Consider the following 22,171-nt stretch of genomic DNA (forward strand, 5'->3'; position numbering starts at 1 on the left):
GCGGGAACACGGGGCGGAGACAGGCTTCCACTGGGGGGGGGCATTTGACGTCGTACCGACCATGGCCTTTAAGCCCGTGCTCCGCACCGCCAGTACCGTATCCCGTTTTCGGAGCGCGCCCCTTGCCCAGCCGGATTGAGTCAGGCGAGCGCCTCGGGCGTGACCCCATTAGACAACAAACCAAATTAACAGTCACCGCGGCTCTGGCCTTAATTAAAATGCCCGTGAATGTCGGAATAGGAGAAGTCCCTCTAAATCAATTCACAGTGGGACAACATGGTAGTAAATTTACAGTCGCCAACTTGATGTCACATTTTAAATAATTAAATACATTAAAACTATTGTTAAGCCTTAAGCACCCAATTACCAGGTGCTACATTTTAATTGGGCACCTGGAACATGTTTTAACTGGTAATATAGTAAATTAAGTTAATATAAGTTTTTTGACGCCGACTCACAAAGAAGAGAAAGTTTCTCTTCCTTGCGAGGCGGCCATGTCCGGCAGTCTCGAACCACTCCGCGCCGGGAACAGACGTGTGTCCGTGGGCAGCATTCAAGTTTCTTTCATTTTTTACTTTTTATTCTGTACTAAATCTTTAAATTTAAAACCTTTCGTTAATTCACCGCTGCCCACGTCGACTCGGCGCGTATTTTGCGGAGCCGGGCCTATCCCGACCGTCTTCAGTGTGATACCGCGATACGTATCGTAGCACAAAACGTACGGTACTGGCCGACTCCAGCGAAAGTGTTTTTACTTAAGGACGCCGTGCATGTGCCTGCCGGCTGCACACACGTAAGTGTTTCGCCAAATTTAGGTTCCCGCTCATAGAGCACCACCTGCACCCGTTAATGTTCGGCGCTGGCCGTCTCCAGCGAGCATCGACCCGCGTCCCGCGAGACTGCCGCGGTAACCATTAATGTCGCGTAGCGTTATGTTTTTTCTGTGTTAATCGTGTAACGGCTAGACGTCGCCAAGTGTTGGTGAGAGTGTTTTGTAGCGGGACTATATTAAAGGTAATTCTCACCAACTCGTGTGTACTAATTTTCCGGAGTCTCCCGTCCTCCACACGGCCGAGCGGCCTTCACAGTCAAGAGAGAACCATTCAGGGTAGACTCAAGCCGTGTACCTGGCGGGGCACGCGGGGGCAGAGTACCCACGACCCAACATCAACGGCCTAGCAGTCCGCTAGCCTGGAGCCCCTCCGGACAACAAGAGCACCGCGACGCCCGTAGCTCCCGTCAGGTACCCCCCGGGCCTTTCACATAGGTCGGGTGACGGCAAGTGTTAGTCTTAACAAATATGTCGTATGACATGATAGTGAATGTATAGACATTATCTTTACTACAAAGCTGATAACTACACTATAATGCATCATTACATGAACAAATTTTCCTCCTGAAAAAAAATTTATCTTTCAAGATATTAGTGTATCTTGATAACTACCACCATATTCATGATTCTATTCCAATTCCAACTGTGCTACCTACTACTTCAAAAGTTAAATATTTTACTCTTGGAAAGAAACCAGTGTATGATGCAATGCATTTAGTCCAATTTAAAATGTTTGGGTACAAACAGCATAATGCAATAGCTTTATTATTTGTCGATTCTAACATCTGATTGCACCTTGCAGTGTATAAAGATTTGCAGTTTGAAGAGAATGTGTTTTAATAATACTGTAATCATCATAGTGTGTAATTTATATATTGGACCACTGAATTAATAATTACTGTGCTTGTTTTCGTGTATTATTAGTAGAGCTTTTCATTTATTTAAAAAAAGTAAACTATTTAGTGTTCTTTTTAAATTTGACGTCGTACCGACGCTACCTTCAGCTGGTTCTCACCCGATCAGTGACCCTCCCGTTCGGAGCGCGCCCCAGCCACATCCGGAACGAGTCAAGTGAGGGATTCGCCACCTGACCTACGTAACAATTAAAACATAAGATGCTAATTATCAGGATATTTGTCAGTGCCATTAAATGAAATCCAGGATCTCTTCAGTGTTAATGCTTGTAAACAACAGTCTTCCATGTGACTATATTTTCAAACAGTTAATTATTAGTGATAGAAATATTAAGCCCTCAGCAAACAGTTTCCAGGTACTAATTTTTAATTAAGTACCTGGAAGGATGTATTATAAAAATTATAACTTTAAGATAAAATAAAGGTGTTGGCGCGCGGCACAAGGGGGGGGGATGAGTCCTCCCTCCCCCGCGTGGCGGCCATCTTCGGCAGTCATCGAACACTCGCGGCCGGGGCGGACGTGTGTCCCGTGAGTAGCTTACATTTTAAGTGCACCGATAAGTCTTTATGTTCAGTAAGTAAATATATCACAACCTCGCTTTACCGCTGCTCACGTGTCCCCGGACCATTTTCGGCAGAGCCGGGCCTATCCCGACCGCCTTAACAAACACCCCGCGCAACCGCGTCACGGGTTAACTCATGGTACTGGCCGCCTCCGGTAACCATACCGACCCGCGAGACTGCCGCGGAGATTAGGGTAGTTTGAGTAACGTAATCATGTAGTGCTATGTAGTGATATGTCATAAACGTGTACCAGTGCTGTGTGTCAATTGTGCATAACGGCGCATTATTAAAATAATTCAACCAACTCGTGTGTAATTTCAGTGTCACATGTATAGGTATGCAGTCTCCTACACTGCCTAGGGCGCATCCTGTATCCACTCAGTAAGCCAATCACCACCGTAAGCCGACGTACCTAGCGGGGCACGCTGGGGCAGCGAACCCACGAACCTCCTCACGGTCTAGTTCTTCCAAGCTAGCCTGGCGCCCACCGGACAACGAATCTAAAGCTACGCCCTTAGCCCGCTAGGCATTCCCCGTAACTATACCATAGGGACGGGTGGAGGCATATTTCATGGGGAAAATGGGACATTTGGTGACCATATGTTAGTCTTGTACCAATTAATAATGCAGGATAATGGTAATGATCACTGCAACAATTCTGTAAAATAATAATACTAACTATTACAATAACAACATTTCTTAGACCCAGTTAATAATACACTTGTTTCGTGGTTGAACAACAGTTTTTTTTTTTCAGACAAAGTGGCACTTTGTTGGACAGGTGATACAACGAACATTAATGGCTGCTGCATTCAAGCAACTAAAATCTAAGCAAAAAACTTTGCAGGTTAATCAAATGGCTTTAGAATTTCAAAAGTAATAATGAAAGATAATTCTCGTGCTTTTTAATACCAATTTTTTAACTGAAATCACCTGTCAAAGCAGGTTAATTATTATTTTCAAAGGAGTGCCTATCTTTCTCACTCTCTCTATCTCTATCTATGTGTGTGTTTGTTTGCGTGTGTGTGTTTTTGTGTTTTTTTGTGTTGATGATGCTGCGGTAGATAATAAACAAATGTAAACATTAGCGTTCACATGTGCCTTTCTTCCGCGTGCGGCTAAAACGTTATTTTACAAAGCTTCCACTTGGAGCGCTAAAACTTGTCCTTCGTTATTAACATTGGACTTTCCGTTCTGTTCCTTCCATTTTCTATGCTTTTATTTATTGTGTGTTGAAAATGGATAAAAGCCATGCTGCGAATAAGCGCAAATTAAAAGATTTAAATTATAGCACCGACTCTAGTAAAAATGTAGCGGTTGAAGAGGTAATATTTAAAAGTGTGCAGTTTACTTTTTGCTATTTTATTGTAGTGATTTTTCAATATTTAATGTTGTTTGGTTTACCTTAACCTTAATTTGGTTTGGTTATGTCAGTGACATTTATAATACTCTAACATGGTTGTGAAATGTTGTTTTGTTTATGTCTGCGATATTATAAAAGCCTGTGTAATCGTGCGTGATTTGATCTGAGTAGCGTCTTCGGGGAAGTAAGATTAATAACGGAAAGTTTGGTTAGATTAAAGTTACATTGCATTAGCAACACACATGAATAGAAGTTGACTGTACACAAACATAAGAGCTGCTACATTGGAAAATTGTACATGCATATGAGAACAGCACGTACTCAGTGTACAGAAAGTTGTAGGCCTATCTGTTCATTGTTATTCGCAGTATATGCGGGAAAAAATGCTAAAAATCCGAAAATACTTTTATTCTATGCTCTTTCACTTCCTCTTTTCAAATCAACCGGCGGAGATAAGAAATTCCAAATACTTTAGGGGATAGCGAATTTTTTAATTTTCATCACAATACCTGTGTATTCATGCGGCGATCACAATTGTTTCTGCTTTATGAGTATCTATTATGTTTCTTATTGGACAATTTTGTCACGAGACAGTTCCGTGATTGGCTAGTATTCAAATGAACCAATACGTGAATATTTATTTATTTATTAATGTTCTGTCGGAGGTATTGCGACGTAGGTGAAAGACTACATCATTTCCTTAATGGCAAAGGAAATGTACCCGCCTCCGACTTAGGTGGGTTTTTAACATTTCTAATTTTAAAGTTATTTTTTATTTGGATATTGTTGCGCAAGTAATAAGTAACAAAAAAATTTTATGTGAGTTCTTAATGTTCATCATTTGTCCGGGTTTGTTAGGTCAGGTCAGTTACATTATAAATACTTTAAAACTAAAGAACCATTGAAATTAAATCATATTATTTTTATGTACGCTTAGTTTGAAAGTATTCATAATGTAACTGACCTGACCTAATCGACCATTTTAGTTCCTACTGTTCATCCTTTGTCCCGGTTTGTTTGGTCAGGTCAGTTACATTATAAATATTTTAAAACTAAACAGCCATTAAAATTAATTCACATTATTTTTTATGTCCGCTTAGTTTGAAAGTATTAATAATGTAACTGACCTGACCTAATCAACCATTTTATTTATTACGCATTCACAAACACACGGCAAAATAACAAAAATGGCGTCGGCCGAATGGTTGTATTGCAAAATTAAAAAATCCGATATCTCCTAAAGTATTTGGAATTTCTTATCTCCGCCGGTTTTAATGAAAAGAGGAAGTGAAAGAGCATATAATAAAAGTAATTTCAGATTTTTAGAATTTTTTTTTTGCAAATACCGTTACTCTACATGTTCAAAATTAAAAAATTTGATATCTCCTAAAGTATTTGGAATTTCTTATCTCCGCCGGTTGATTTGAAAAGAGGAAGTGAAAGAGCATAGAATAAAAGTATTTTCGGATTTTTAGCATTTTTTTTCGCATATACCGCTACTCTACATATTTACCCAAGTGCTGCTTTTTCATAAAAAATAATGGAAAATGGTGTTGTACCTAAAATATTCCCTGAATTTACCCGAAAAGGGGGTTTTGAAGTTCCACATGGATCCTAAAAAATAAAGGATCCACGGTAATTATTGGACGTTGCGGCTTTTTTAGAATGGAAAGAAAAAAATCGGAAAACTTAGTTTTCACACACTAAACACATACCAAAATTTGCCCCGAAGGAATGGTTTTGTAATTCCTACTTGTCTGAAAAAATTAAACTTGTACATCTTTCATTATGATACCTGTGCTTTTACGTTGCCGGGGCCATTCATTGTTTACCTGCGATAAATAGGAATACCTATATGTCTTCCATATTGTATAGATGTTCCTGAATTAACCCTGAATAGTATGTTATTTGTGCATAGTATCGCTTTAGAGTTTTTGTATAAGATTTGTTGAAAACATATATAACATAGGTCTGCAAGTAAAAAACTGCATAGGATTTAAACTTGGTAAGGAAAAAAAAGTAAAAAATTCCATCTCATCAATATTTTTTTTTGTTACAGTCAAGTTTTGGTTTTTATTTAGCATAAAATTCCTAATTAACTTAACATTTATAATTATTTATTATTGAAAAAATGCCCTTTGAACTAAGACTTCTCACTTTAATGGTTTAAGAGAATAGTGCTAGATGAGGTTGGTAAAGTGGTTTTTGCGTTAGGAGGAAGGTTACATGATCATTTCGAAACAAGTGAAATTAGTTTATAGTGAGTAATATTACTGTTGAGGTTGAGCATGTTTCGACATGTCATATGGGGTAATAGGAATAAATATAAACACTGTTTTTTGATTAGATCAGGTTTCAAAAAGTTAGTAAGCTCAGTATCTCCCTGGCCATTTGAAGCCACGCTCAGTTTATATCCAGCATTCAAACGCTAGGTACTGATTTATTTCTGAAATATGGCTCACCTAGGTTGTGTATTTCTCATTGCAGCTTCTGTTATGTCTGTGGTGAATACACTGATAAAGTAAACAAAGAAACATAAGTGAGTTTATGAAGAATGTTTGTTTTGCTTATTTCAAATTGAAACTGGGAGATAAAGACAAAGCATGGGCCCCACATAAGGTGTGCAGAAGATGCGAGGAAGATCTATGTGGGTAAATATTTACTTGGGCGGTATTTCCGAAAAAAAATGTTAAAAATCCGAAAATACCTTAATTTTATGCTCTTCAACTCCCTCCTTTCATTAAAAGTGGCGGAGGTAAGAAATTCCAAATACTTTAGGAGATATCGAATTTTTAAATTTCATCATATGTAGTTGAGCGGTATTTGCAAAAAAAAAAATGTTAAAAATCAGAAAATACCTTTATCATATGCTCTTCAACTTCCTCTTTTCATTAAAAGCGGCGGAGATAAGAAATTCCAAATACTTTAGGAGATATCGAATTTTTTAATTTTGCAATACAAGACCTGTGGAACCATTCGAGCGGCGCCATTTTTGTTATTTTGCCGTGTGTTCGTGAATACGTGAATCGTGAATGCGTAATTAATAAAATGGTTGATTAGGTCAGGTCAGTTACATTATTAATACTTTCAATCTAAGCCGACATTAAAAATTATTTTGTGAATTAATTTTAATGGCTGTTTAGTTTTAAAATATTTATAATGTAACTGACCTGACCAAACAAACCCGGACAGAGGGTGAACAGTAAACTAAAATGGTTGATTAGGTCAGGTCAGTTACATTATAAATACTTTCAAACTAAGGTGATATTAAAAATAATGTGAATTAATTTTAATTATTCTTTAGTTTTAAATTATTTATAATGTAACTGACCTTACCTAACAAACCCGTAACAAAGGATGTACAGTAACAACTCACGTAAATTTTTTTGTTACTTATTACTTACGCAACAATATCAAAATAACAAATAAGACTTTATAATTAGAAACGTTAAAAACTCACCTAAGTTGGAGGCGGTAATTAAACACCGTTTTAAACAATAATTGAACTAAATAATCACGTATTAGTTCATTTGAATTCTGGCCTATCACGAACAATCACGTGACATCATTATCCAATAAAAAAATAGATACTCGTACGTAAACAAGAAACAATGGTGCACGCACGCCACAGGAATGCGCTGGTTTTGTGCTGAAATTTAAAAATTCGATATCTCCTAAAGTATTTGGAATTTCTAATCTCCGCCGCTTTTAATGAAAAGAGGAAGTTGAAGAGCATATAATAAAGGTATTTTTTGGATTTTTAACATTTTTTTTCGCAAATACCGCTCAACTACATATGAAGAAATTTAAAAATTCGATATCTCCTAAAGTATTTGGAATTTCTAATCTCCGTCGCTTTTAATGAAAAGAGGAAGTTGAAGAGCATTAAATAAAGGTATTTTCGGATTTTTAACATTTTTTTTCGGAAATACCGCCCAAGTAAATATTAACCTCTATGTGATTTAAGGGTAAAAAAGCTGATTTCGTTTTGGCATTCCTATGATTATGGTGTGAACACACACAGCCGACTGCTACTTCTGTTCAGTAGATGTGAAATGATTTAATACAAGAAATAAAAATAAAATATATTTTCGTAACCTTGACTCGGCTATTCATCCAGTGTCCCATGGCTCTTAAATACCAGTTCCACAGCCAACTTTTAATTTAGACGACATCCAGAGTGAGCCAGAGGACTCAAACACATTAGCTTCCCAGGACGAATATTGCTCAGAGTTTCCTGTTGACAAGAGACCTTAACTTTTTTCTCTGAGTGAGCTCAACATTCTAATAGGAGACTTAGGTCTTTCAAAAGATGCACTTGAATTGCTAGAATCAAGACTAAAAAACAAAAACCTGCTATCATCTGGGACCTCATTTTCGTGGTATGGGCATAGAGAGAGAATGGCTCAGTTTTCTCTTAAGAGGAAATCTGGTTTATTGTAATGATGTCCATGTATTAATGAAGCACTTTGAAATAGAATATGATTCATAAGAATGGTGCATATTCATTGATTCTTCAAAAATTAGTCTCAAAGCAGTCTTGCAGCATAATTGAAATGCATTGCATGCCTTCCTATGAGTTACTCGATTCCTATGGAAGAAAACTATAATGACTTGGCTACTATTCTTGAGAATGAAAATCAAATATCAAGAGCATCAATAGATGGTTTGTGGAGATTTAAAAATACTAACCCTGTTGGTCAGCAGGAAGGTTGTACAAAATATACTTGCTTTATTTATTAAGGCATAGTAGAGCCAGACAGATGTACTGGACAAAAACTGACTGGCCACCACGAGACAGTTTAACCCCGTGACAAAAACATCATCATTACAACCTTTGTTCCAGCAGAAAAAAGTTTAGTACTATCTCTTCATGTTAAATTGAGGCTTATAAAGCAGTTTGTCAAATCTCTGCCAACAGATGGTGATTTTTTTCTTCTTCAGATATCTTTGTTCCAAGGTCCCGAAACTGTCTGAAGCCAAGTTTAAAAAGGGAGTTTTCATTGGCCCCGACATAAGAAGACTTTTATCTGTTCCCTTTTCTTTGGAAACAATGGGAGGAAAGGGAAAAAAAGCAGCATGGGACTCTTTCAAGAATGTAATGCACAAGTTTTTGAGAAATACTACGGACCCTGACTGAAAAACCATTGTACAATGCTTGCTGGCAGCGTATAAGGCTCAAGGTGCAATATAGCTTAAAATTCATCTCTTATACTCCCATATTGACTATTTTCCTGAAAACTTGGGAGCTTACAGTGAAGAACAGGGTTAAAGTTCACCAGGATGTTCGTGATATCGAGAGACATTACCAAGGAATATGGGATGTCAATATGTTAGCTGGCTACTTTTGAATGCTCAATCGAGAAACCAGAGAAGGAAATCTGAAACTAGTTTGTAGAAGCATGAAAGAGAAGAAGAAAATGTTTCAAAAGAAAAATGAGTAGACCTAAATTTTTTTATAAAATCAGAAACCATTTTTTGATTAGTTTTAAGAAAATATATTATCTTCTAATTTTCATCGTTAACCATTTATTATAGCATCCACGCTACATTAAAATTTTGTAATTAGTATTTACCAATGGTTGTTATTCACGTTTTGCTGAATCTCCCTAGATATTGTGACTGAAAATGGCTGCTTGCACATTAGTATGACCAAATGTAAACAGTGCTAGCAGTAAAAGTATTGGGAGTAGTCTACTTTGCGATTCCATAACAATACTGATGACATAACCAAGATGGCATCACTTACATCATTATCACCCCTGCATTCTTACAGCACAAGCACAAGAATATGGGGATTTTGGGCAGGGAACTGTAAACATGCTATTTTTCACACGTTTAATTTTTTGAATATTATACTTTTTATTAACGCAATATCTATGTTTAATTTTTTAAAAATTAATGCCTGTAGACGTTACATCTTATGTCGGTATTGTGAAGTATAACAGTGTGCCTTATTTATTAGCATTCTACATGATACTGAAAAATAAAAGTTGCGGGTGGAGTAGTAAAATATGAGATGTAAAATAACTATCGAAAAATAGACTAGACCATGTGGGACTTCATTCTACTTCACGAAGAAAACATTTCTTGATATGTGATACCGAAATAATTTTATTTTTAACCATCTCTCTTTCAAATAATAAATTTTCGTATTGCATAATAATAGACTAGACCGGGTGGGACTAGTCTACTTCATGATACCAAAAAAAAAAAAATATTTTCTCTACAAGTGATGCTTTCAACTTAAATACCGGTATCGCAAAATAGACTAGACCGGGTGAGACAGTAGTCTATCTACTTCATGATACAGTGAAAATATTATGGCAAATGTCTCGCTTTTACAAAAAGAAATACTGGTATCGCTAAACAACCTAGACCTGATAGAATTCAAGTCTACATTACAGTAACTTAAACATATAATTTACCTAAGTAAATACATAATAATTACTGCATCTATATTTTATTTCACCCACTTAAACCGTAAGAATGTACAGCTAGTAAATGCTTCAGCACAGCCTTGTTGATGACGTCATAAATATCCCTACCATATCATAATGTAAACGTGTGTGTATATAGCTATGTATGTGTATATATGTATGTATAATAAGCTGACCTACATGAGTCACCAATTGTGATAAATATCCAGACTAGGATGAGAAGTTTTGAAGTGAAACACTTTCCTCACTTAAACATAAAATACCAGCACTGCTTGGGGTCAAACCAGTCATACCTTTTAGGGTGCCAGTTCCACTAAGTTCATCTAACCTAATTAAAATTTGTTTTTGTTGGTTAAGTGCACGGAAAACAGTTACAAGTTTGGCAGCCTTCTCTGTTCCTAGCCAGTTCCTTACAGTACTATGAAACCTGAATGTGGAGAAAAGACGTTCAATACCAGCTGACAAAGCTACTGCACTGTGTAACTGATGTGCCAGGTTCAGAGTTGCATGATGAGTACTTTTCTCCAAAGCCATCCACCATACTAGAGGTTTAATCTCTTTTAGTGTTACAGGACTGAATAAGTACTCCTTGAAAGGTGAACTTTTTGCCTTGTACTTAATAATATCCGGAATGGCATCTGGGCGGTATGTTAAAGCATACTCCATTGCAGAGTGAAGTTGCTCCTCACTCAATCTCTCCCCTCGAAAACGTGGGTCTCTGAGGTTAGCTAGGAGATGGGCATCAGTCACAGCTAAGTTAAATCGCTTCATAAAGCAATTTAGTTCATTGGAGACACAATCCTTATCATTTTTGTAAAAATCCTGTAGATCAAGCCAAACTTCAACTGCTTCACCAATGGTGCATTCATCACGTTGCACCTTATCTAAAGAGACTGAAAGAGTTTTGAGTTTTTTAAGTTAGTCTTATGCATTTTGTTTCAATCCAATATTACTCACTTTTGCACTTATGTTTGGTTCTATGGCAGTTCGATTTTCAGTGTAGACTTTGGCAATGATGTGCCAATTGTTCAAATAAGACAATATATAATCAGCTGAAGAATTCCAGCGAACATCCGTAGGGAGAGCGAGAGCTGTTCCAACAGCCAGTTTGTACTTTGCAGCTGCAAAGTGGGTGTTTCTGAAATACTTTGCTATTTGCTTAACATGTTCCATAATGCTGTCTACTCGCAAGTCATGTGCTAGTAAATTGAGATGAGCTGAGCAACCGTATGTTATAACATCTCCTATGTCTTTTCTTGCCATCTACTCCCTCATTTTCGCCATGTTGGCAGCATTATCAGTAACGAAACTTCGAACTCGGCAGCCATACTGTTGACAGTTTTTAATTTATTTTTCTGCTATCTGTAACAGGTACTCATAAGTATGACTGTTATCTTCAGTGTCAATGGTTTCAGTTAGATGAGTGCATTGGTCCAGCACATCACTCATGGACACACACAATTGGATTATTGTGCACATTGCTCCAACCATCCAGAGCCATGCACACAGATTTTCCGGATAGTTTTTTCTTCACCTCCATCCATTTCTCAGAGTAAATTTCATCTAGAAGTTCATTTGAAACTTGCCTTCGGTTAGGGGGTTTGTAGCCAGGGCGAAGAAGTTGAACCATTTTTACAAACTCAAGATGTTCGAAATGCCTGAATGCTGAGTTTGTACCGAATATGAAGCGAGCTATTTGCAAATCTAGTTGTTTTTTAACTTTTACTGTGGTGCATATGGTAAATCTATCTAACAAGGTAGTAGATCCATGTGGTACATGTGTAGAGGAAGAAGCCTGAGATCCTTCAGTTGAATCCTCTTCACTACTTACTGTCGAGAAAGACAGATTACTTTCTAAACTTGATAAAATAGAACTTTTGCAACCAAGTGTTGATGTTCTCTCTCTATCTGTAACAAACAAAAAGTACCCCATTGTTGTAGTTTTCGCTTTTCGTACCCTATAATATCAACAAGGGTAGAGAATGGGAGCGGGAGTGGTTTACAGTGGGGGCAAATATTCAACTTTGTTACTCGAGAGGCACAGCATTACACACACAAATGAATTGTCAGAATAATACTGTGTGGGGTTAGGGACAATGTTGATACCAATGTGCATAGCCATAAATATAACTTGCTACAACATAGCATAGTTTTTGTTCCATATCCAATCAGCTTTCTCATGGACCAACTTTTGTTTGTTTAAGTTGGCTAGCATGTGACATACATTATTATTTTTAAAGGTTGCTTTTATTTGGGATTGTAGCAATTTCTATTTGTATAATAAGGATTTATCGCTTTACTGTCACTGGTATGGTTATTGTTATTTCAATTGTAACATGTCCTTGAACAAAACAAGCAGCTGTCAATATGTGCCCGCCCAGTTAGGATTAAATTTTTTTATTAATAAAAAGTGTCATTGTGTAAATTTTATTCTACACCTACTCAAAATTGCCTAGGCAACATTTAATTTCTAACGTAGCCTACATTAAACAAAAATTTAAAATACTTATTAGCGTACATGATATCCTGTTCATTTACTATATGAAAATTTTGTGCTCTGACAAAACTCTCACATTTGTATCACTGATCACAGTCTGACACTGTGACACACAAGACTGAATGTAATGTGTACTTTTGAAAACAATGTTTTTTTTAATAACGTGGCTATGGCAGTACGGTACATTAAAATGTTTTTAAAGATTAATTTTCTCTCATAAAATTCCACTGCAACTCAACATGACCTCAATTTGGATTGTTTATAATTAATATTATTATTAAACCTGGATAGTGGCTGGCTTCGGTAACTTTCATTGCTATGAAAACCATAAACAGCCAAAAAAAAAAAGTAAAACTGTTTATGAGAAAATCAACACTTAATTTTCATACTACAATAACCTATACAATTCTTACATAAACTATAACTAAAATACTTCCTTACCGACCTGAGCCTGAGATGGTCCAGGTTGATGGAAGCATGAAAGAGAGCTTGCGGGGGACTGCTCATCAGTACTACTGGTACTGGTAGACAAAATACAAAGGTCCATTTCTTATTCTTCTTGTCTCATTAAGTTGGTGTTATTTTCCAGGGCACTGTTTCTGTGGGTAGGTCTACATTTTGTTTCAATATGATGTTTCATTCTAGCAACTAGTCCAACCATGTCTTCTTTACACAACTTACATTTTGCCCTCATAGTTTTACCAGTACATACATCTTGTTTCAATAAAATGTTGCCATATTGGATCCTTTCTTCTACCAGTTGAACTCATTATTACACTATGTCAATATACTACTTTCTTTTATTTTCACTTTTGTTGACTCTATGAAGTAATAAAATGTATCACTAACTACTAGTTAAGTCATGCTCTAACTGCCACATAAACCAGGCTGCTCAACTGTCAACAATATGGACAAAAAAATTCCCTGCATTACAGTTACCACATTTCCCTCTCAATCAGGGTTGCTACAGTCCGGGAAAACCGGGCAAAGTCAGGGAATTCCATATTCAAAAATGTGTAGCAATATACGTACCTTACACCTGATGGAACTTCTGCTGAAACCATATGTGCAAAACATATTGTAGTTGTTTTGTTTAAAATTAATATTTAAAAAAAAGTTTAACCTTAAAAAAACTCTTTAAAACATGGCAAACTGTTTTAAACAAAAAAGTTTAAAACAATAAAAAAAAATTTTTTTTTCTTTTTTTTAACTGTTTTTTTCCCAACCCTGTGTGCTATGGACGTATCCCATTTTACTCAAATACAGCCATTGTAGTTATTAAGACCAGAAATTTTGTGTGCTTGATCCTGATGTTATTATTCTGTATACACATCACTGGCGAGTACTGAATGACTCACTCACATTTTTTTTAACATCCATTTCTTGACGGTACACAAGCACAAGCATTTTGAATTTTCGAAGTACCATTTATTCAAGGCGTGGAAATTGTCTTTTATAGTTATAATTGAGTAGCCCATATGCAAAAGCCGTTATCTCCATGTCAACAAAAATGTGGATAATAGAGAAAAACGTATAGGAAATGATACAGATATCTCATAACTGTCAATGTAATTGTGAAAAATCGAAAGAAAAAAAAAAGAAGAAAAAAATTAGTTTTTTAGCCAACAAATCTGTATAATATAGTATATATGAATAGTTTTTTATTTACAAATCAATTATGCACATGACAGGTTTTGCACCTGAAACATGAAAATAACAGGTTTTGGAAATGTTATATCAGCCATTTGCAATTTCATGTCAGTTACAAAACATGTTACATCCAATGACAAATTAACACTTCTATGAATATGACACTCACATAGTTGGAATTATACATTGTAATAACAAAAATAACTCAGACTTAAGATACTGTGTTACCAAATTAATATGTTGGCATAACAACACTGACATTAATATACAGCCATTATTTGAAAACATCACTCGGAAAGTGTTCTGTCCTATTAACAGACGTAGGTACACTTAAGATATTTCAGTACCGTCGTCGTACATCAACTCAAAATCATTCATCTCATCTTCATCTGCTTCATTCCTTGCTGTGGCTGGAACATTACCTGTAGTCTGCTGTTGAAACACAAGAGTATAAAATGTGAGCTTGGCATTTTCTTCCCACTTCTCTCCAAAGTGAAGTGACAGCAATGTGCGCACATCGTGTATTTTGGCATCCTTCAGTTGCACCCCTCTCACTACATCTGGGATCTGAGAATCCCTAAATGTTTTACCCTTTTTCAAATGGTTTTAGGTTCACCACTTTCAAAGTTATAAATTGGTTCCCCTTGAACCAAAATGCTTTTTCTAGAGTGGCTTCTAGTTAACACAAGCTTCTTGGTTTTTTGAAACTGGAAGTGCCATCTTCCTGTTGGTTTCAAAATCTCCTGTGAATATAACTTCCAGTCTTTAACTGCACAGTCCTCTCCAAGATTATTTACTTTACCGAACTTATGAAATACCTGGATATACTTTTCTGGATTTTCAATAACACTTTCATGTCTGAACTGTCGTTCCAAATTTCCAAATACCCTATCTGGGGGTAAAAAAGAATGGCCGACAACTGGAAACAGGAGGATGATATCTTTCAAATGTTTCAGTGCTTCCAAAAGCATCCAATGTGAGAGCATGCCGATCATAGATAGATTCTTATTTTGGCCTCCACAGCCATCGGAAAAGAGTCTGATTCTGGTGACCTCATCAAGATCCAGGTTGTTAAGCTTGTGATGTAATGCTGATGCTATTTCGTTTGAACCTTTCGCATAAGTATCTTCTGTCCACACATAAAAATATGTGTTTGTCGTGTTTTGAGAAGTGGTTGAAACACACTCGCACATAGTAAAATTAAAGAGATACATTTGTCTTTTGTAATATGCTGCTTGGTCAGGAAGTTTAGGCAGCACTAAATTCTTCTGACAATCGTAAGTGAGGACCAACTCACCATCGGTTTTCTCCCATAGGTGTTGATAAAAAGTATCTGTCCTTTTTTTGTGTGCCATTAACTCAATTTGAAGAGTATGTTTTGCTGCCTGGTCCCTTTCATCGTTTATTTAGTTCTCGAGACTCAAGCATGTGGAACATTTATCGGTGTATGGGGCATCAAAGCTTATATTAAAATTCTCATTAAAAACAGTTCGAAAAAACTCGTATTCAACTCGCAGGTTTTTATCTGTGTTTTTATGGAGGTACATTTCCCACATTTTCTTCACATTTAACTGGCTGCTAAAGTACTGACGTACACTGTTTTTCCCCCTGCAATAATGGGACTGTATGGGCTCAAATGTTTTTATGAAATCTTTCACTGCAGTCCTTTTCAGTTCATACTTTTCAACCTGGCGGGCTCCTCCACGAGTTTCAGGAGTAACACCGAGGTGAAGATATTTCTGACACAGTCTTTGGACGCGATCACGACTCTCATTTAAAACGCTTGAAAATGCTTTTCTACAAACTTTTACATGTTTAATAATGCCTTGCCTTTGTCTTGGTAATATATAACATGTGCTTACTTGTCGTCTTGATTGTCCTTCGGGTACATGACTTCTTTTGGCTGACGAGACTGTCACATGCTGCAGGATGTAAGATTTCTTTGATTCCAGATCTGGATTTGCATAGTACTTTTGGTGGATTCTTCGTACGTCCTGCATTGACAGCTGATGACACTGAAAACGTCTCTTTATCCCATGTCCGCAGGAAGGCATAACAGGAAATCCCTTTGGGCGATGTCTGAAAAGAAAACATACCCATTGCTGTGCAGAATTATATGTATTGCCGATACTTATTTTCAATGTCTATATTTGTCGTAACAAAAATTAGCCACCATACTACATGCAGGACATAAAATTATAGCAAATGTTAGGCTGATATTAAATCACCTTCTAACTTACCTAGCCTTCTTTGCAACATTTCGTTTCCAGGTCTCCGGCCTACACAATCGTCTCTCGTCTCACAACTCACAGATTACATTAAGATTTTGGCTCCAAAAATTTTGTTGAACAGCTGTTTCATACAATGTTGTTTATCATTACCAAATACAAAGCAATAGCCAACAAAATGATGTGAAATATCATTTTATATGCAATTTAATGTGCATGTACAAGGAAACCACCCTGGTTATAACAGGTATTGCAAATGGAAACATGTTCCAGTTATCATGGTGGTCATGGATATAGCGGCTATTGGTATTGACATTTCCAATTATTGTTTTTAACAGGTTTTGTATCTGATGTGAGTCACTTAACAGGTTTTGTATCTGATGTGAGTCACTTAACAGGTTTTGCAACTGACCTCACTTTTCTCTTCAATATTTTGATGGGTTTTAGCGTGGTTTCACACTCGTTCTTCACACCATTATGAAGCCAATGAAAAGACGAATCCATAGATACTATAAACTCATTTTCGATAATTTTTGGATTTAGCGGGTTTTGCATATGCGCTACTCAATTGAAGAACTGTAAAATCAGCTATAGGCAATCTCTCTCTACACTTAGTTTATAACCTATCAATGAAAATGTTTAGAAAAAATGTCCAAGATTAACTATGTATATTTATTTTACATGTAGGGATCAGAATTGCATGGTCTATAAATAATATTATTTTGGGAAGGTTTTAAAACAAAGTTAGTTGTCTAAATTAAAGGAAAAGTGACACACTGTATCAAATTTTTGTGTTGTATTGGTGCCCAGTATATTTTACTGTATATAAAAAAAATCAGTGTTGCTAAAAGATCTTTAGCTTGGTTTGAACCAGAATTTGCAAACTTAGTTTTACTGATATGTCCTGTATGCCTGATCTGTTTTGTTCTTTCCTTGTTGCAGGCAGAAATAGATTTCACAAACACTGCAGTAGACGAAGGTGCTGATGATAGTTCAGATGCAGATGACTACTCGAGTGATAATGACTCGGGTGACGAGGGCGGTAGCAGTGAGGACGAGGGAGAAGAAGAAAAAGAAGATGAAACTGACAGCGAAAATGAAGCCACCAGTGGCTATGGAGTCGAAAGCGGGGATGATTCCGACGAGTTATCTTTCGAAGAGGATGGCATCAGTGAGGAAGACAGCGATGAAGGCATCATTAAAAACTCCACAGTGGAGAAAGGACCTGATGAGAGAAAGCAAAAAAACTTTAAACCTGCAAAAAGTTGTAATGAAAGTGTCAAAGTAAACATATTGGATAAACGGGTAGCTCTGAAAAATAAATTAAAATATGAAAATGTTGAAAAGCAGGATGCAGCGAAAGCAGCAGAAGATGATGAATACAAAAGTGATTCATCTGATGAAGAGGTAAGGATGTATAAGTGATAAAGCGAGGTGGTACAGTAGCAAGAGACAGGACTCATATTCCTGAGGAACCCGAGTTCGAATCCTGGTCCATTTATCTTGATCTCTAATTCCCATGGTTTTCAGAAATCGCTCCCAGGGAATTCTTGGATGATTCGTAACTGCAGACCACGGTTAATTGCTTTTCCAGTTTCCTTGACTTGTATGCCTCTGTTGTTGTAGAAACTCAGTACCAAATAACCACTTCCGCCTATGATTCTCACAGTGTCTCACTGATTAGTTGCCTTGTCTAAGACCCAGTCTCACCCGCTATTTGGTTGTTTAGTTTTCTTGTCATTACAATTATTTAAGGGCTTTTCCTGTAAATAAGTCACAATAGCTCTCTTGCATTTTATGTTTTGTATCAAATTTCTCAACAGATATGAAAATATTATTTACTAGCTGTAAAAAAAATCTCGTGTTTATAATTATTATCACTTCTGTGATTTACTACTGCTCAAAAATTATTTTTAGTATTTGTGACAATAGTAAATGCATGTGAAGTATTGGAATAAATAAACAGAAAAATAACTTAGTTAATAGTAATGGCAAGAGAAGGAAATAACCAAATCAGCACGTGAGGCCAAGCTTTAACTTTTATAAACTATTCCCTTTGGTTAATTAGTGCTGGAAATGTTTGCTAAATTTTATATATTAACTAGCACACCCGGCCACGTGTTGCTGTGGCTGAGTGATTTAGAAAGGATTTAAAAGAAAAATTTAACACAGATTAACATAACATTTTCAATTCTATTTTATTATTAAATACTCTGATTAGTTCTTACTATAATAAATCAAAGTTAAAGTTTAATGAAGCGCCAATCGCTGTTCAATATTTTTGGTCAACCTATCTTTTGTTAACACAAATAAACTTGATGGTCTTCCTACACGTGAACATGCTACGTATAATTGACCATGGGAGAAACATGGAAAGGTAGAATTAATTAATACTTACAAATTTGATAAACTCTGATTCTCTAGCTAATATTATTTGTTTTATTATTATATCTGTAAATTGACAGCTGATGATAGATATCAATAATTGTAAACACGTGAGAATAAAATCAAAAATAATACAAAAAAGCGAGCTACGTAGTGCATTGATGAACGAAAATGTGCACAACATGGAGAAAAATACAATTTGAATTGAAACGTAGCGCCATCTATGAAATATTTATGTCAGACAGTACAACAGTTGTCTGTAAAAAACATGATTTAAGGCGCCAACTGTTTGAGACTTCTGAAACTTACGATTAATAACACCAATCAACATTGATAATTAGTTTATTATTAATTATAAATTATTAAGACCATTAATCGAAATAAAAACCATCCTATCTCTCAAGTTGTAAAAAATTAAACATAAATGCCAATTCATCGAAATTGGTTGACTTGGTGAAGAGTTCACTGGAAACAAACATCAGGACACTGGATTTATATATATTAAGATATTTAAAGGTCACAAAAATAATACAAGGTTTTGCATCTGTGATTATGATATTTATAGTTTATTGGACAGATAATCTTAATAAAATTTACTATTTTTAAATTATTGCTGAGGGGGCTACAGTTTTTGAGCATTACGAAAATTTAGATCGCATGAGAGGAATTGTTAGGTATGTGGTGAGGGGAATCGGTAGAGGAGGAGACAGCAGGGGAGAGGTAGAAAAGCCGCAGCATACTTGCCTACTTGCATATATGTATACTTATCTGCATACTTGCATGTATTTTTTTTTTATCTGTCACCTCAGCCAAAGAGAATTATGTTTGCTGTGTCTAATTATTTAATAAGCTAGAAGTTGACTTCTGTCGCACGTGAACTTCACGCACACTTATTTTTTTCTAATGAGCCATGGTGGTCAATTCACTCACCTCCCACTACTGTATCTGGTTTTGATTCCCAGTGAATTCAATCTTGTTTTTTTACGCAAACGGGAAATGTAGCGGTGGTTGCAGTGAGATAGTTACAGCCCCAACCATTCTTTCAACGTTCCATTCTCATCTCATCACCTTACATCGACTCTAATGACCCTGATATCCATAAGGAGTTTATGTGTAATTTGTTCGTGATTTCGTAATTTTGACATTTCTTCTATACCCCAGGATATTCGCAACACAGTTGGCAACATCCCTATGAAGTGGTACGACGAATACAATCACCTCGGCTACGACTGGGATGGGAAGCAGATTTTGAAACCTCCTCAAGGGGACGCACTCGACAACTTTTTGAAGAGAATGGAGGATCCCAATTTCTGGTGAGTGCATCTTGGTGGATGCTGTCCTGCGGATGTGGATTGTAGTTCAGGGTGTGTCATTGTAGGTCACTACCCTTCCCAAATTTCCAGAACATTTTTTGAGAGGAATAAATATATATATTTTTTCCATTAAGGTGGATCAGCTTGTTGTATAAGTTTGAGATGATCATATTGACCTAGTTTTCTATTTGTACATATTTTACTATAGTTAATATTAGTGATGCACCGATTATACTTTGCCGATTACGATTACCGATTATTACACTAATAATTGCAATTACCGATTACGATTACCGATTATCAGTTTTTGCGTAAAGTTGAAATAAAAAACAATGTCTTTTACTAAATATTCCTACTTGAACGCCTTTTTATTGAAATACTGTAATCAGATTTTTATGTATTACTGAACTAGGATATGTAGTTGTAGATATAATAATTATAATAATTATTTTTCTTTAAAATGCACACAAATAAAACTCTCTAAATTTTTTTACACCTCAACTTGTAAAATAACTAAAATATAATGTAGCTTGAGAGTCCACTGTTGGTTGGAAGAGTTTAGATATTGAAATTTTTATTCAAAAACACTAGCATATTGAGGTTTTCTGGAATCAGCTTATTTCTTCTATCTGTCAAAATAGTTCCAGCAGTGGAGAATAACCTCTCTGTTCCCGCAACTGCCTCGTGAGATGAGTGTTCCACATTTTGCTTTAGATTCACTTATTAAATCCACCGAGAAAATTTTCCATATGTCATTTTTCGATCTTGAAGACGTCATTATGTTGATCAACAATCAAAATACAAAGCTAAACTACAATGTGTTTACGTTAATGGACATTGTCTACGAAAAAAAAATACAGTATTCAATATTCATGACTTACTATTGCAGTGTTGCCAACTTCAATTCTGATCATCACTTGTGCAAACATTATGGTTGCAATTTGGTATTTTATTTTAGTTACTCCCGTTAATGACTAAAAAGTAAAAACTAAATTTAAAAAAATGCCAAATAATCACCATTTCAGTTTATTAATTACTAATTAGCATCACGTGAGCCTACTTTTCTCAATCCTTTGAGAAAGGGAATAATGTAGCGGCAGTGGAATGTGAACTGATGGCTCTATTGTGTATTTGTGCGTGTTGTCCGTTCCAACCTCACATCATACATAACAAACATGGCCGACATACGGTACGCAGTGAAAATTAGTTAGGCGCATCGTTTCTACGATACCATGTCCAATTTTTTTTTTTTTTTCCAGACTTACATTTACTAATATAAGTAACATTTGCCATATTGTGAATTGTGACAGCTTTAAAAATGCATTTATTTTCTTATCTAAATATTTTATGCGAAGAAATCACGTGTGTGATTTGGCTGTGGTCATGGTAAATATTGTGACAATAATACCATTCACGACGTTAACTTAACAGGATAAATTGTACAGTAAGTAAATGAATTGAAAGGGGTAAATACTGTAAATAGTAATATGGGGCAGTTATGTATGTACAAGCACCATTCATGAAAAAGTAAATATTATTAGGCGAGTGTATCTATGTACACTCCGAGATGTTGACATTCCCTACCTTCCACGGTCATATTCGTTTTCAGCCGTTTGTAGTTTCAATTCAAGAACTTATTAAGGTTTAAATTTTTAATGTATTTTCTTTTCTTTCAAGTCGTATGGGTTTCAGCAACAAATTTTACAATAATCGGCAATCGGTTATAACCTAACCTGGTAATCGCAGATTACGATTAATCGGCATTGGGTCAATAATCGCAGTTGCCGATTAACCGGCTGCATAATCGGTGTATCACTGGTTAATATTCTGTAATAGTTTGTGTTATTTAATAATTTTATTTAGAAAGGACAAATACATTTTGAATGGTATTCACATTGATTGCTTGATTATTATTTGTGTAAATGTTATTTTCATTATTTAATTTCATGTAAATGTCATTTTTAATACTATATTTTTTTTGTGCA

General features: G+C 35.9%; 1 protein-coding gene across 1 annotated transcript in view; it reads left to right on the top strand.

Moving 5' to 3' along the window:
• Positions 1-3,323: 3,323 nt before the first annotated feature.
• The window catches only part of LOC134527515 (ribosome biogenesis protein BOP1 homolog), a 142,894-nt gene continuing 124,046 nt past the window's right edge, over positions 3,324-22,171 (top strand). Inside the window, exons 1-3 of the mRNA XM_063360250.1 lie at positions 3,324-3,635; positions 17,431-17,895; positions 20,035-20,186. Coding sequence (XP_063216320.1) covers positions 3,549-3,635; positions 17,431-17,895; positions 20,035-20,186 — 704 coding nt within the window. The 5' untranslated portion in view covers positions 3,324-3,548. The remainder of the gene's footprint in view (positions 3,636-17,430; positions 17,896-20,034; positions 20,187-22,171) is intronic.

The sequence above is a fragment of the Bacillus rossius genome, chromosome 1 (assembly GCF_032445375.1).
Source record: "Bacillus rossius redtenbacheri isolate Brsri chromosome 1, Brsri_v3, whole genome shotgun sequence".
Lineage (NCBI taxonomy): Eukaryota > Metazoa > Arthropoda > Insecta > Phasmatodea > Bacillidae > Bacillus > Bacillus rossius.